Genomic DNA, 14,666 nt, shown 5'->3' with positions numbered 1-14,666 from the left:
CCTCACACTGTTTTCCCAAGTGGAGAAACAGTGAAAGCGGCCCCAGGTATGAAGGGAAGATCAATCCCAAGTGTGTCCTCATGGGGATGGGCCCTGGTCAGCTCTGGCTCTGTCTGAGGAGATGCAGAATGGTCCATTAACTTTAGAAAGCTGTCATACCTCATAAAACTCCCTTTATTACACTCTCTCAGGGCATCTAATAATATTTTTTACTATGTCCATCTCTCAACCTTCACCTAAGTAACTCTCTACCAATATTTTTGACAGCAGGAGAAAGATGCCCTGAGAGGAGAGTGGCAGAAGGCTAGGGGAGCAGAGAGGGAGGACCCAGGGATTCCCACAGCTTTGCTCAGTATGGCAGGACACATTCTCCAGGGAGTGCCCCAGGCTGTAGCCTGGGGGCATCACTCTTAGGGCAAGAAGGTGCTGCCCTTAAGGGTGAGGTGGGGGAGAAATCCCAGAATTGCCTGTGAACAGAGGGTGATTAGAAATTATAAGTAGAGAATCTGAACACTTAATTATAAAAGTAATACAACTTGGGGAAGAGGGTGTGAAAGGGTGCTATGGACATGCTTAAGAAGAAGAACTGATCAGTCTGAAGGACCAGGGGAACATACATTATAACCACAATAGATTTTAAATCCAGTGAGGATTCGTGGAATGGAGAAATCGCTTTGGAAGCACACAGAAGAAAAAAGAAGTTCTTTGTATTGAGTTTTGGAGGATGGACATGGAATTTAGACAGAGAGTAGGGTGTAAGTTTGGTGACCTACACAAAGACGGTGTGCTCAAAGATCGGAGAAGGAAATTAGTGAAGGGCTATAGGGAATCAGGGTCTCGGTGAGAGCTGAAAAGAGCTTTAGATGTCACCTGGCCATGGATGGGCTGAGGATCATGCAGGGGGCAGAGAGCCACAGGCACAAGTCCCAGACCCCTGGCTAAATGATTTAAACTTAGGCCCTGCACTGCATAAAGCCAGAAAGTGGTGTTAAAATCCCAGTGTTTCTACCAACTCTTTATGTGACCATGTATATGATACCTTATCTCTCTGAGCCTGAGCTCCCTCTCTGATAAAACAGAGGTAGTAAGTGAGACCTCACAGGCCTTTCACATGATAAATGCTCAAAAATATCAGTTCCATGTTCTTGATTAAATGACCAGTGAAGAGTCCATGACTGTCTCTGTGCAGATGGTGCCAGGGTCAGAGAAGTGATTTAGGAAGTACCATGCCACATCAGCATGTGGAGTGGATCAGAGAAGTAGGAGGGAGCTGTCTAGTGGCTGCGTGGGGACAGAATGGAGGAGAGATAAGGGGGGAAAGACCAGGAGTGAGGTACCCGGGGCCCAAATGAGGGAAAGGTCAGTAAGATTCAGGTGGCTGAAAAGGAAGGACTCAAAGATGATGCCAACATTTTGAGACTTACTGAGAGGATGGCGGGGTAATAAGCAAAAACAGTGACATCAAGAAAATAAATTTGTTGGAACTGTTTTGGAAATGAAGAATAAATTATTTTTAATTTTACTAACAATCTACATGGAGAGCTTCAATAGGTATCTGAACTATAGCACTGGAGTTCAGAAATGCTGTGGAGACTGACAATGTGAATTTGGGAATTACTTTATAGCTGTCATCATTGAAGCCACTGGTGTAGAAGAATTGCAAAGGGAATGAAGCCTAGTGAGAACCTTGGAAAAGCACGTGCTCCATTTGGGAGGCAAAAGGGAAGAAAAAGAACATCCTGATTAAAACAGCAAAAAAAAAAAAAAAAAAAAAGAATTTCTGATTCCTAAACACAAGATAATATAGGAGCCTGGGGAGAATGCACTGCCATGGGGTCAAGAGAAATGGTGCTCCATGCCCTGGAGACATAGAAAGGGGGATGGAGACCCCTGAGGAGGGTCTCAGAAGTCTCTGACCTCAGAGGGTATTTTTAGGGAGACAGGCGGGGGACAGGCTACAAAAGCAGGACAGAAAGGATGGTAAAAGGTGGAGGTTGTAAGTAAGTATGTGCTCTGGGGAAGTTTATTAGCAAGGAAGTAAAAGAAAATTCAGTTACTTGCTCAACAAATATTTACTGAGCATCTGCTATGTTCCCGGGCACTATATTTCAGGCCTTTGAGACATAAAGGGCAGCTTAGGAGTATGGATGGTTGAAAGATTTCTTTAAATAGAAGAAACAGGGACGAGTTTTACACTTGGGGTTTTGGGAGGGGAGAGCAAAAGGATGCCAGGGATCAGAGCAGGGGAATGATGGCAGGAGGAGTATGCAGAGAATAGGTAAGGAAGAAAATGTTGACAAGAAGAGGAGAAAAAGCTCCTGTCTGCTAAGAGCTGAAAACTGATAGACTTACACCCACATTTCTGTCCCCAGTGTACTTCCTCAAGGTAAAGGTATACACTTAAGAGATCCTACTGGGGCAGGTACTGCATCTTATAATTTAATGCTATCCACACATTCTGGATTTTCTGTCTACTTCACCTTGAAATTATATGCAGTCTTTAATCAGAGGACAGTAAGAAAGGGACCTTTTCATAGCACTTCCATTTAATTATAAGGTTTCCAGTCCTTGAATCATGTTTGTATGCTACAGTGTTCTTCACGTTTGCTAGCTTAGGGATTCTTGAGAACTTCTAAAACCAACTTTTCTAGAACAGTGGATCAGTCCTGCTTCGTACCACACCACAAAGAACTGCTGCACAGAGACTCTCATCCCCACCTCATTCACCATATACAATTTCTAACGAGGCAATGTTGTGAAACATCACATAAAAAATGGGGCAACACATGTCCTTGGCATGGGAATGGCCAGGCTTATTCCAGCCTTAGTGCATGACACTGCTCACATCATCATTGTGTCTGACTTCTCCCCACAGGTGGGCCCACCAGGGGTGCAGCAGGAGAGACTGGAAGTATCAGTGTGGATCATCTCGGCTGCAGGTTAATGCAACTCCCAGGTCTCTCCCCAAACTAAGACTGTGATTCAGACAGTCAACAACTGGTCTCTACTCCAACTAGATCCAGTTCAGAAGGACAACCATAGTAACAGGCGAGGATAAGAGATGGAGAGAGAATTATATACCATGTCCCTACAAAGAGAAGACCAAAAACTGAGCGATGCCAGAGCATCAACACCAGGGGCCTCCTAAAAAATTTACGTATTAAACACAATGGGAGTATCATCAGGGCTGACAGCAGCACCTACCAGTGCCCAGTTGTTAAAATATGATATACTTCCCTAAACCCCCCACCTCTCAAGTATCTCCTGCCACTCTGTCCTCTCCTCTAGGGACCCCACCCCCACATCCAGAAACAAAAAGATGAATGCCAGGCTGGTGGGCACCTTTAGGACTCAAGTACTATAGCCATGTCCCTTCTAACTGATGCCCATGCCATGTCTACCATTAAATATTTAGAGTACCACCCAAGGCTATTACTAACTCCATGTTACAATGAGGAAGTTGAGGTTCAGGGAGGGTATTTAACTTGCCCAAGATCACAGAGCTAGTGAAATTAGAACCAGAATTCAAAACCAGTCTGTGAGACTGCAAGACCTGTGTTTAAGGCAGCCTCATAATGCACTGTCCAAACTGAAACACTTCTGAGAACAAAAGGGAAACCCACCAAAAGGGAGGCCAGGACAACGAATGTAGGGCTTTGATGAGCAAGCTCGAGCATAGGGTCACCATCACGTTCCCCACCAGCCCTGAAGAGCAGGACAGGCCAAGAGAGGGTGAAACCCACCCCCACGTGCTTGCAGAGTCCCATAGAGACTTGCTGAAATTACTTACGACTGTTGCTTTCCCCACTGTTTGCTAGATTTGTTAACCAGGGTTCATAATCTTATAGTTGCTAATATCAAAGTCCATCCTAAAATTTTAAATAATTATTATGTTTATTTTAGAGACAAAAGGACAGAAAGGAAGTTGGAGAACCTGCACGGTGTTTGGGCTATAGCCCAGGAAAGCAGATGGTGCTGTAGACAAGTGAGAACTCGAGTCAGGAGAGGAGACCAGCTTCATCCAGGGACTCAGGAAGGTGAACGGGAAGAGGAGATCAGTAATTACCCACAGGTGGGTGCTCACCGTGGAAGAAGATAAGCCCAGCTAAACTACTAAGCCCCGAGTTAGTGGGACAGGAGACAGGGCCAGAACCAGTGATTCAGAACAGACTTGGAGTAGATCTGGACCCGGATTCAAATCCTGGCTCTACCAGTGACCATACAAATGACTCTCTGTTTGTCTCCTTATTTGTAAGAAGAAAGGTGACAACATGTACCATCCCAGGTTCTTGTGAGGTTTACATGAAATAGCATAAATATAATGCTTACGGCTGGCACATCCTAACAGACCAGCACCTTGGGAAGGGAAAAGCTCTAGGCAAAGGAACAGATGAAGTAAAATCTATAGGGTTCAGTGACTAGCAGTGTGGCTCCCAGGTTTCTGGCTGCAGTGATAAGGGAAAAAGCAGTGCCACTGATTATAACAGAGAATGAGAGGCAGGGTCAGGCCTGGGGGTGGTGAGGAGGACTGAGGTGACACTGATGAGCTTATGGGTCATCTGACTGGGAGTACTCATTAGGGAATGGTCACTGAGGCCAAAGCAGGTGAGAGGCTAGGCTTGGCAGTATGGGTTTAAGCATCGCTGGCATATAGGTGGTATTTAACCCTAAAAGGTAGAAGCGGGGGCCTCCGGGGTGGCTCAGTCGGTTGGTCCTCTGACTCTTGATTTTGGCTCAGGTCGTTCTCAGGGTCGTGGTCGTAGGCTTGTGTCCGGCTCCAAACTGAGCACAGAGCTTGCTTGGGATTCTCCCTTACCCTCTCCTTCTGCCCACTGCAAACCCCCAACCCCCTGCAGCCTGCCAACACTCATGCTCTCTCTCTCTAAAAAAAAGGTAGAAGTGGTGCCCCAGGGAGAAAATACAGAGACCTTAACCTAAACCTAGACCTTAACCACAGAGAAGTTGTGAACCTGAGAGTCTGTGAACAAGATTTAGGGAGCCTGTGAACATTGTAAAACTATACACAAAATGTTGTCTGTGTGCATTTCCCTGATCCAAGCTCTCACTAAATTATCAAAGGAGTCTATGAGCCTGTCAACCCCACCTCCAGGTTACAAGCCAGGAGTGCAGAGCGAGGCACCCTGGGGGAATATGGACATTCAGGAGTCAGGTAGAGATAAAAAAGAGACCATTATGGAGAAAGCAAGAGACCCAGGACATCAAGAAAGGGATTCAGAGAGGCAACTCCAGAATCCGATGAGGCTGAGGAGTCAACTAGATCAGAACTGAATCCATCAGTGGAGGTCACTGCAGGGACTTCAAGCATGAAGGGAGGGGAGGAAGGGCCACTGCAGGTTTCTGGTCATTTCATGAAAAAGGGAAGGCTCTGCATAAGGGAACTTGTTCACCTGGTAGCAACGAGAATGCAGCAAATGAAGTTTCACAAATCCAAGTCCATTTCAAGGGTACACACAGCCCCTCCTGCACCACACACAGCAACCAGATCCCAGCCTACTGCTTAGCTTTCTGTCTGCTTGGAGGCCCAATGAAACAAGTGCTGGGCAATCCTCTACTTAGTGAAGGCCTCTACTGTTTGTGTTACCAGAAAGAAATCACACAGAACAAAGGCAGGGCCCTGACGCAAGCATACGTCTTAGATGTGTGCAAGGCACCTGCAGACAAAAATAATGTCTTAAGCTCCAGGTAAGCTGGACATGTAGCATGTTCGTTAACAGCACCTGCTTTGGGAGAGTCAGACTCAGGGTCTATTGCAGCTCTATCACTTACTAGCTGTTGCCCTGGGCAAGCCAGTTAATGTCCCAGTCTCACTTTCCTCCATCTGTAAAATGTGAACAGTAATGCAGCTTTGGCTTGGCTGTGATTATTTAATGAGATAATACATTTAAGCACTGAGCTCAGGTCTGATACACCATCAGCTCAGTGGTGCTATTTTTATAGTCTAGAGCAGCACTGTCCAAATGTGAGCTACGTCTGTAATTATACATTTTCTAGTAGCCCCATTACGAGAGCAAAAGAAAGAGGTGAAATTAATGTTAATAAATTTTATTTTGCCCATGTTATCCAAAAGATTATCATGTCAATATATAATGAATATAAAATTATTAACGTGGTATTTTACATTATTCTTCATATCAAGTCTTTGAAATCTGGTAATTTATACTTCTAACACACTCAATCCAGACCATTCTCATTTCATGTGCTCAACAGCCGTACGTGGCTAGGGGCTACCATCCTGCATACAGAGCTCTAGACCTCCAATTACGTGTCCCCCAGCAGGCAGACAAGGTACATAATTCTCTCCCTCTCTAAAAATCACATTTTCCCATGACATTTTAAAATGCTTTTCTGATCTATTACTAAGTTAAATCCATATTTCTAATTGCTTTTCAGCCCTTTCTACTTTAGCCATAAGACTGCTAAAATGTTCCTGGTATATACAATATCCTAACATTTTAGTGATGCTCTGAAAACTCACCACAGCGGACTGTATAGAGAAGAAAATGATCAGATGACAATGAAAGAACTGCCAAGTAATCAGCTAAAATGGCGCGAAGGAATGAGGGGGAGGGACGGCATAAGATATATTTAAAGAGCCAAGAAAAGGACAATCTCCAGTCTGGCTAAGAACTGCTAAGAAAAAGCAGCACTAAAGTCAGCGGGGTACAAGCTGGGGGGGTGTGGGGGGGGAGGTGCTGGGAGCACAGGCCCAAAAAGAGCAGAAGCACACAGTAGGCCTGCAGCACAGATACACCCCTGGGGAGCACCAGGTGTAACACTGCCTTGTACTATCTTGGCTTTCTCGTCAAAGGCAGAAGAAGATGAAAGATGGAGAAGTGCTATTAGAGGAAGTTGGGAAAGAATCTCAAAGTTTTTCTTTTTCTGTAGTCACAAGAGAGAATTAACTTAGTGTAAAATGTATTTTTCCAAGTGTTAAATTTAAGGGAGTAATAAACTTTTGGCATGAAATACTGATAGAACGTTCACTGCATATATTAACATACTTTTTAAATGATCATTTAATAAGATAATACAGATTTTCTAAGAGGTAGATTCAAACTCTGCAAAAAAAGAATTTAAGCAAAGAAATGAAATTACTGTCTTAAGTAGTCACAAGGAGACCACTTCAGCAGACGTGAGAACCCCAAAATCTTACAAAGTGTCTGGGCCACTGACATTAGGGGCAAGAACCCTTCAGTTCTCACTAGTCCCAAAGTTACACAACACATCAGTGTGCTCTCTTCACAGTGAATAATGGTGCCCAGAGAGGTCCAGCTCTATCTGATAAACTCTGGCTCAAGAATGCAGGGAGATGTATAAGCCAGTTAAGAAAGGTAAAAGGGCCATGCTTCAGTTTGGACATGTTACTTACTGAAGGAAAAATTCTATTTCGGGTCGTATAGAGTACTGTGAAATCCAAAAAATCTGGGTACCTACTGGTGGTGTGACTGTGCATATAATACTTAACTTCGCTGATTCTAAGTTTCTCCACCTCTAAAACAGACAATACCACTTTGCAGAAGTTTTGTGAAGATGAGACATACTGTATATAAAAGTGCTTTGCATAGTGTCTGATAAAACACGTTTTTAACAAATAGCTGTTATTGATAATAGTAATAAATGAGATATTCATATTTATTCCATATCATTATAAAGGCTTAATTGGAAAGGTTTTAAATAAAGGCAGTATGAAGTAAAGGTCACTAAACTGACTTCCTTTTTTAGTCTGTATATACCAGCATGCAAGTGAGATTCATTTTCTCCATCTCTGAAACCTTGAGTGATTTTATTTTTCCTGGCTTAATGAAAAATGAGGAGAAATTGGTCTTGAATGCCTCTGTGGGTGACCTTGAAAACTGTTTTTTTAAACAACTTAGGTATTCATCCATGACAGAATTTGTGCTGGGGGAGGGCGAAGAGCAAAGGTGGTTAATGTATGCTTTTCTACGTCTGCGTGTGTATATGCTTTAAATCTTGATGTACAAGAATTTCTCCCTCATGGTCTCAAAAGGATCTCTCAAGCAATCAGGGATTCCTTGGGTCAGGAAGAAGTACAGCTGAAAAATTAACTCACATTAAAAAAATGTGTAGTATGGAGGTGCCTGGCTGGCTCAGTCAGTAGAGCATGCGACTCTTGATGTCGGGGTCATGAGTTTGAGCCCCACGTTGGGCATAAGAGATTACTTAAAAAAAATATGTAGTATGACTTCCCCCCCACCCACAGCAGTATTTGCATTTTTTTAAAAGATTTTATTTATTCATTTGAGACACAGAGATAGAGAGAGAGAGAGCATGAGCAGGGAGAGAGGCAGAGGGAGAGGGAGAAGCAGACTCCTTGCTGAGCCAGGAGCCTGATGTGAGGCTCGATCCCAGGACCCTGGGATCATGACCTGAGCTGAAGGCAGACACTTAACCATCTGAGCCACCCAGGTGCCCCGCAGTATTTGCATTTTAAGAGGGAGTTTCCCTAAAAAAAGATAATGCAAAGAAAAATCTCTTAAAGTCTAAGAAATGTAAACATAATTGCTATAAAAATGCTCATACAATGCCTTCCTTTGCTGGTAGTAGGACACAGACCCCAGTGACAATAAGTGGGAGAGAAGCCCTTCCTTAGGACCCCTCAAATCAAACTGTACAGGTGACTTGATACTTCAGCTTAAGGTCAGTCTGGTTTCAAGTAAGAGATCTGCTTCACGGCCACACAAGTTCATGGTAAATGCTGTGCATGTGTGGGTATGTGCAGGTAAGTATAAACTTCAAGCTGATAAATTGAACTATTAGAATCTCAACAACATTTAGGGTCCATCTACCAAACTGGAACTTGCACCTGACTTGCTTCTGACTAGTGCGAACTATTAAAGCAAGCCGGGAGCCACGGTACTAACACATTCACAGAAGAGACACAGGTAAGTTTACCTTTCTTTGGCCTGGACGTCACTGGCAAGGACTCTTTTTTTTCTATTGCTGCTTCTCTTTCTTTCCATCGGCGGATCTGTTCCTCCCTCATCTTGAAGAACAGGATCTGTTTCTGTTCTTCGCTAAGCTCTGCCAGCAGATCGGGATCTATGTACATCTCTGATAGTATCTGTTTCAGCATCTTTGCAGGCCTGGAGTCTTTTACACCTGTGACAAAAGTTCTTGAAAATGGCTTCCAGGTGTGCCTCGTTGGCACGTGGACGTACCCGCAGACCTTCCCAGAGATTCGCAGCAATCCTAGTGACTGGGACGATAATTCAGCGAACTGGCTCTTGGTTCCTGGCAGCAAAGATACGGTCCAAAACGCTGTTCGTGAACCTGCAAAGGGCAACAGGCAAAAAGCTGGCAGCGTTAAAATGTAGACGCCAGGCAGGGGCAGGCTCATGAATTAAGCTTGGAGGAAATACAGTATCACTTTTCATTTCAGGTGAAAGAAGAAGAAAAGCTGAGGCATGCTTTGTTAAGAGTTTGTGTAACCCCTATCCCATAATTTCCAGACACTTTATCAACAAAACAAAACAAACCCTAACTTTTTACAGGTCAATCTCAGGGAAACAAAAAAAATTAACAGAAGTTTGGCCTTCTCCCAACTAAGCAAACGTATTATTACCTCAGAGCCTAACCACCAACTGTATGGCTGAGAAAAGAATAAAAGAAAAAAGAGGCACGGGAAGAAATTAAACGGTTCTCTCCAAACAACTTATTTCAAAAGAAAATACTGTTTTTGAGATTTCACAGAATTACCGACCCCAAAGCAAACCAAAATGGGGTCATCCTCAAGGAAGGAAAAAGAAGAAATAGAAATTAGACCACAATGCAGTTTTCCCATTTCCCCTTTAGTGCTACTTCTAAGAAGGACAAGGCAATTTCCAGACAACCTACCAGAACCATAATAGTGTAGGTACAGGAGAAAACATTCGTGTACACTCTGGAAGGTCACCAGGTTTTAAATGTACCTGTTCATATATCTAATTTAATAAAATCTAAATTTACAGACCAGAAAAACTGGGGGAATGAAGAGGTAATGAGGTTTGTTACAAAGGATCCCTGCTATACAAAAGAGTTTCTTAGAGGGCTCCTTTAACAAGAAGCCACAGACTCACGCACTCACAAGTGGGTTCACAGTGGTTGGGAGAGAGGGACAATTCCACTGGGGTTTCCCTCATTTACGCATTTCTGTTTGGTTGATTTTTTTTAAGACTTTTAATTTTTTTTCAATATAACAGGATACACAAAAAAGCTTACTTCCTGCGACTTTTCAGGATCACCTATGTTTAAGAAGTTGACTAGTAATTTGGTGCGCACAATGCTCAAATAATCTCACCATCTAGCCATGCCTCTCAAATACCTTGTTTCGCCAAACTAAGTGCAAACACTCATAAACTTCAGACTATCACTTAGTCATACCTTGGCTGCTCTTAGTTCCTTCACCTTGTCATTTCCACGGGCCAGACTGTAAAGCTCCCTGGGAATCCCCTGCAGCTTCCCCCCTCTTCTTCTTCTTCTTCCCTGCAAAACTGTTTCTTCACTTACACAAGCATGTTCAACAGTCAGGGTACCCCAGAATGTTTGCATACACAGCACATAGTTAAATTCTCTGTCCATTGTGTAGCTGGGACCTTTATTGAGGCTACAACTATTCTTGCTAACTGCATCCTATAATCTCCTGCAGCATTCAAACTACTGGAACTCAAATGGAAAACAATATTAAGAGAAAATTTTTAGTGGTGGCTCTGTTGGTTAAGTGTTGAACTCTTAATTTCTGCTCAGGTCATGATCTCAGGGTCATGAGATCGAGCCCCATGTGGGGCTCCACACTGAGGATGGATCCTGCTTAAGATTCTCTCTCTCCCTCTCCTGTTATCCCTCCCCATCTAAAAAAATTAAAAGAAAAAAAAAAGAAAAGTTTTAAAAACAATTAAAAGCAGTGTTTGATTCTCAGTCAGTCATGTCCCTCCCAGGCTCCCTTCCTACGTTTGTATTTTGCTTTGAAAGATGACCCTCAAAGGCTATACTAGCCAAAGAATTGACGTCCTGTAATGCTTTTTTGACTCTTGGGTCCCGACAACCTTCTTGAGGGGCAGGGCCAACTAAATCTCCACTAAATGAGAGTTTGCCAGAGGCTGAGCTCTGTCTTCACAGGAACCACAGGAAGGATTTGTTTCCTCAGCACACTTGACTCCAGTAAAAAAACCAAAGTGAATGACTCCCTGATGTTCCAGTAAATGTCCTTATGTTGGCACATTCCCTGACTCCAATGATTGGCTTTCACAGAAATAAAACATGGTAGAAAAGGAGGAACCCAGTGAAGCCTCAGGTTTTGTGTTCCGTTCCCCATTTTGAGTGGGGTGAATCTTAGCAACAGTGATGGTGTGGCCTAAAAACCGAAACCCTGAAAGTGCCAAATTCACATTGTTCCTTTTCTCCACCCCAGAGTACTCCTGACAATAAGAGCTTGCACACGCTGTGCCAGGACTACCTTAAGCACCTTGCGTGTTTTAACTCATTTTCACAATTACCCTTGGGATTCAGCCCCTCCCTATCCCTGTTTCACAGATGAAGAAGATGGAAAGTGGCAGAGCTGGGCAGTTGGCTCTAAGTCAGCTCTACTGACTCCACTAGTAGAGTAGAGCTTCTTTGTAAGCCCAGAATCAGCACATCCCAGGACATGGTACCATATGCGAAATTTCAGAATGAAGACCAGCAAATTTTTGCAGCAACATAAATGCTGACTTGAAGGTGCATGACATAATGCCTCTGAGGGGCAGAAGCCTTATCTAGGTACTGTAGATAAGCTGAGGGGAGACCAGATATCGAAAAAACCTCCCCCCACCCCCCCAGGAAGGGCAGCAGGGAACTGTCATGGTGGCCCAGGCGTGGATGTTGTTTGCCTGCTTTATTCACCGGGCACTTAGTGTTCTCAGTTTCCTCTCTCACAGCCGCTAGGAGCAGCATAAATGGTCCAGCCTCTCACAGGTGTGAAGAGTTCCATGGTACCTCTGTGATGAGATACTCAAGCTCTTTCACAGTTTTAATTTGGGTTTGTTTTGCCTTTTCTAGCAAACATGGATTTTTAGCATTAAAGTTAACTACTAGATCTTGGAGGAAAGACACTGGCTTCCCTGTGTCCTCAGAGAATACCTGGGGGCTCAGCTGGCAACTGCCTTGAGGTCAGGCAGCTGAATAATATGCATGCTATTCTTTTTTTTTTAAAAGATTTTTATTTATTTATTGAGAGAGATAGTGATAGAGAGCAAGCATGAGAGGGGGAGAGTCAGAGGGAGAAGCAGGCTCCCCGCCAAGCAGGGAGCCCGATGCGGGACTCGATCCCGGGACTCCAGGATCATGACCTGAGCCAAAGGCAGTTGCTCAAACAACTGAGCCACCCAGGCGCCCTATGCATGCTATTCTAAGGCTCTTGATTCCCAGCTGGTCTAAATTAACTCCTTCCTCCCTTACGCTCGAAGATGGAAAACTCAAACAGCACAGGGTGCTCACAGAACACCCAGCAAGGACCCCAACGTGGGCTTCTCAAGAGCTGTATGACTCCCATCCAAGAGCGGCATGACTTTCAGCTGTCATTTCACTACTCTGTTTTCTCATCTGTGAAATGAGGGCCTACCTATACATCTTTGTAATTTGAAGACTATGTCATAGAGTCTATGTGAAGTTGCACAGACAAGTGGAGCCAGGGTTGAGGAAATAGGAAGAAGGAAACTAACCAGGGTTTTTCCCACTTTCACTCCCTCACAGGACAACCACTGACATCGATTCAAACTTAGAATGACTATCCCCATCTAACAAACTGAGTGCAGCAAACTTCCAGTTATTCAAGATCCAAAAAAAGGAAAAGCTAACTCGGTTTTCTTCTTGTATAGCACCTTACTTAAAAAAAGAGAAATGACAAGCGACAAGTCCACATCTGCTATTTATTTCTAAAGGGTGATAGGATCAGTTGTTTTCCAGGATACCACAGATTTGGCCTGATTCTCATATCTTCCATAGCCCTGCTCAACAAAATAAAAGTTGTGCTTTTAATGACTCTGAGACCTTAGGGGAGGAAAAGCCTGAGATAAAGCCTAAACCATAGCAATAATGTATATGGGCAGTAAGACCTTAATATTAAGAATATAGTTTGGGGGCGCCTGGGTGGCTCAGTCAGTTAAGCAGCCCACTCTTGGCTTGGCTCAGGATCTCAAGGTGGTGGGATCCAGCCCTTACCTCTGGTTCTGCACTGACCATGGAGTCTACTTGTCCCTCTCCCTCTGCTCCTCCCCCCAACTTGCTCTCTCTCTCCCAAATAAGTAAATAAATAAATAATAAAAATCTTAAAAAAAAGAATATAGTTTGAATTCTACTTCTTTTAAAATGGCCAACCATTTTCATACTTTCAGTTATCTTATTCAACTTTACCTAATAAAGTTTATCTGCAAAAGGGCTATTTTTGAGGATAAAATGAATTTACCAGAGGTGACAGCAATTTGATAAGTTTTGTACATATATACCATTCTTCAGAAATTTGAAGTTACTGTACATACGGATTTATCTAGAAAATTCCACTCATGTACCAAATCTATGCCCACATATGCCTTTCATTTATTTATTCACTTTTTTTTTTTTTTTAAGATTTTATTTATTTATTTGACAGAGAGAGACACAGTGAGAGAGGGAACACCAGCAGGGGGAGTGGGAGAGGGAGAGGCAGGCTTCCCGTGGAGCAGGGAGCCCGATGTGGGGCTCGATCCCAGGACCCCGGGATCATGACCTGAGCTGAAGGCAGACGCGTAACGACTGAGCCACCCAGGCGCCCCTATTTATTTACTTTTAAAAGCTTCAAGTTGTTTCTGGTAAGCAAGCAATCAAAAGCCTTTTAGAGGGGTGCCTGGCTGGCTCAGTCGGTAGAGCACCCAACTCTCGATCTCCTTGTCCTGAGTTCGAGCCGACCTCGGGGTAGAGTTTACTTCAAAAAAACAAAACAAAACACCTTTTAGGAGCTGAGGAGCCTAAGTTTAGAGAGAGGTGCATTGCTTCTTTTCTGTGACCCCTGCGAAGGGAATGACAACTCAGAAGACCGACAAACTAGCATCTCCACGCCCACCCCTTCAGGCGCCCGCGTGAACCCCGAGGGCAGGGGCGGCCAGGGGTGCCCACCTGGCTGAAGAAGACCGTCGCCGGGTTGCCTGGGGCCACCGTCTGGGTCTACCTTCCAGCGGGCGGGCGGCGACGCGCGGCCCTGAAGCCGAACCCCTCCCGCCCCCCCGCGGCGCCCGAACCCCACAGGGCAGCCCTGCGTGCCGGCGCGCTGGGAAACCGGTTCCCGGGCCTCTCCCAGAAGGTCTGGGGCGAGGGAGGCCCGCACGGCCCTACCCCACGTGCGTGGGAGCGCTCGTCCGCGGGTGCAGTCGCTGCGAGGGCGCAGGCGGGGGCGCCCGTCGCGGGCCGGCGGGAGGGTGGGCGTGCAGGAGCCCCGGAGGCCGGGACACACGCGAGACCCGCGGGGCGCCGGGGCTGTTCTGCTAGAGTCCAGAAGTTCTAGGCTAGCCCGACCCTCCCACGCGGCCACCGCTGGCCCGCCCCGGGCTCAGTGACGTGCGCACGCACACCCCTCAGGCACACGGAGGCCCGCCCGGCGCCCCAGAATTGCCCCCAGACCTCCCGAGTGCGCTGCGGCC

General features: G+C 45.0%; 1 protein-coding gene across 2 annotated transcripts in view; it reads right to left on the bottom strand.

Moving 5' to 3' along the window:
* Window positions 1–14,666, bottom strand: part of SH2D4A (SH2 domain containing 4A) — a 65,225-nt gene that overhangs the window by 50,271 nt on the left and 288 nt on the right. The window contains exon 2 of one of the 2 annotated variants that reach the window (XM_035003896.1): window positions 8,935–9,312. In XM_035003896.1, coding sequence (XP_034859787.1) covers window positions 8,935–9,115 — 181 coding nt within the window. In that variant the 5' untranslated portion in view covers window positions 9,116–9,312. Of the gene's footprint in view, window positions 1–8,934; window positions 9,388–14,666 lie in introns of those variants that run through there. The other variant, XM_035003895.1, reaches the window with a different exon arrangement.

The sequence above is a fragment of the Mirounga leonina genome, unplaced genomic scaffold, assembly GCF_011800145.1.
Source record: "Mirounga leonina isolate KUSES-001 unplaced genomic scaffold, KU_Mleo_1.0 Mir_128, whole genome shotgun sequence".
Lineage (NCBI taxonomy): Eukaryota > Metazoa > Chordata > Mammalia > Carnivora > Phocidae > Mirounga > Mirounga leonina.
The sequence above is the reverse complement of the archived record's forward strand: the minus strand, read 5'-3'. Positions and strand labels throughout refer to the sequence as shown.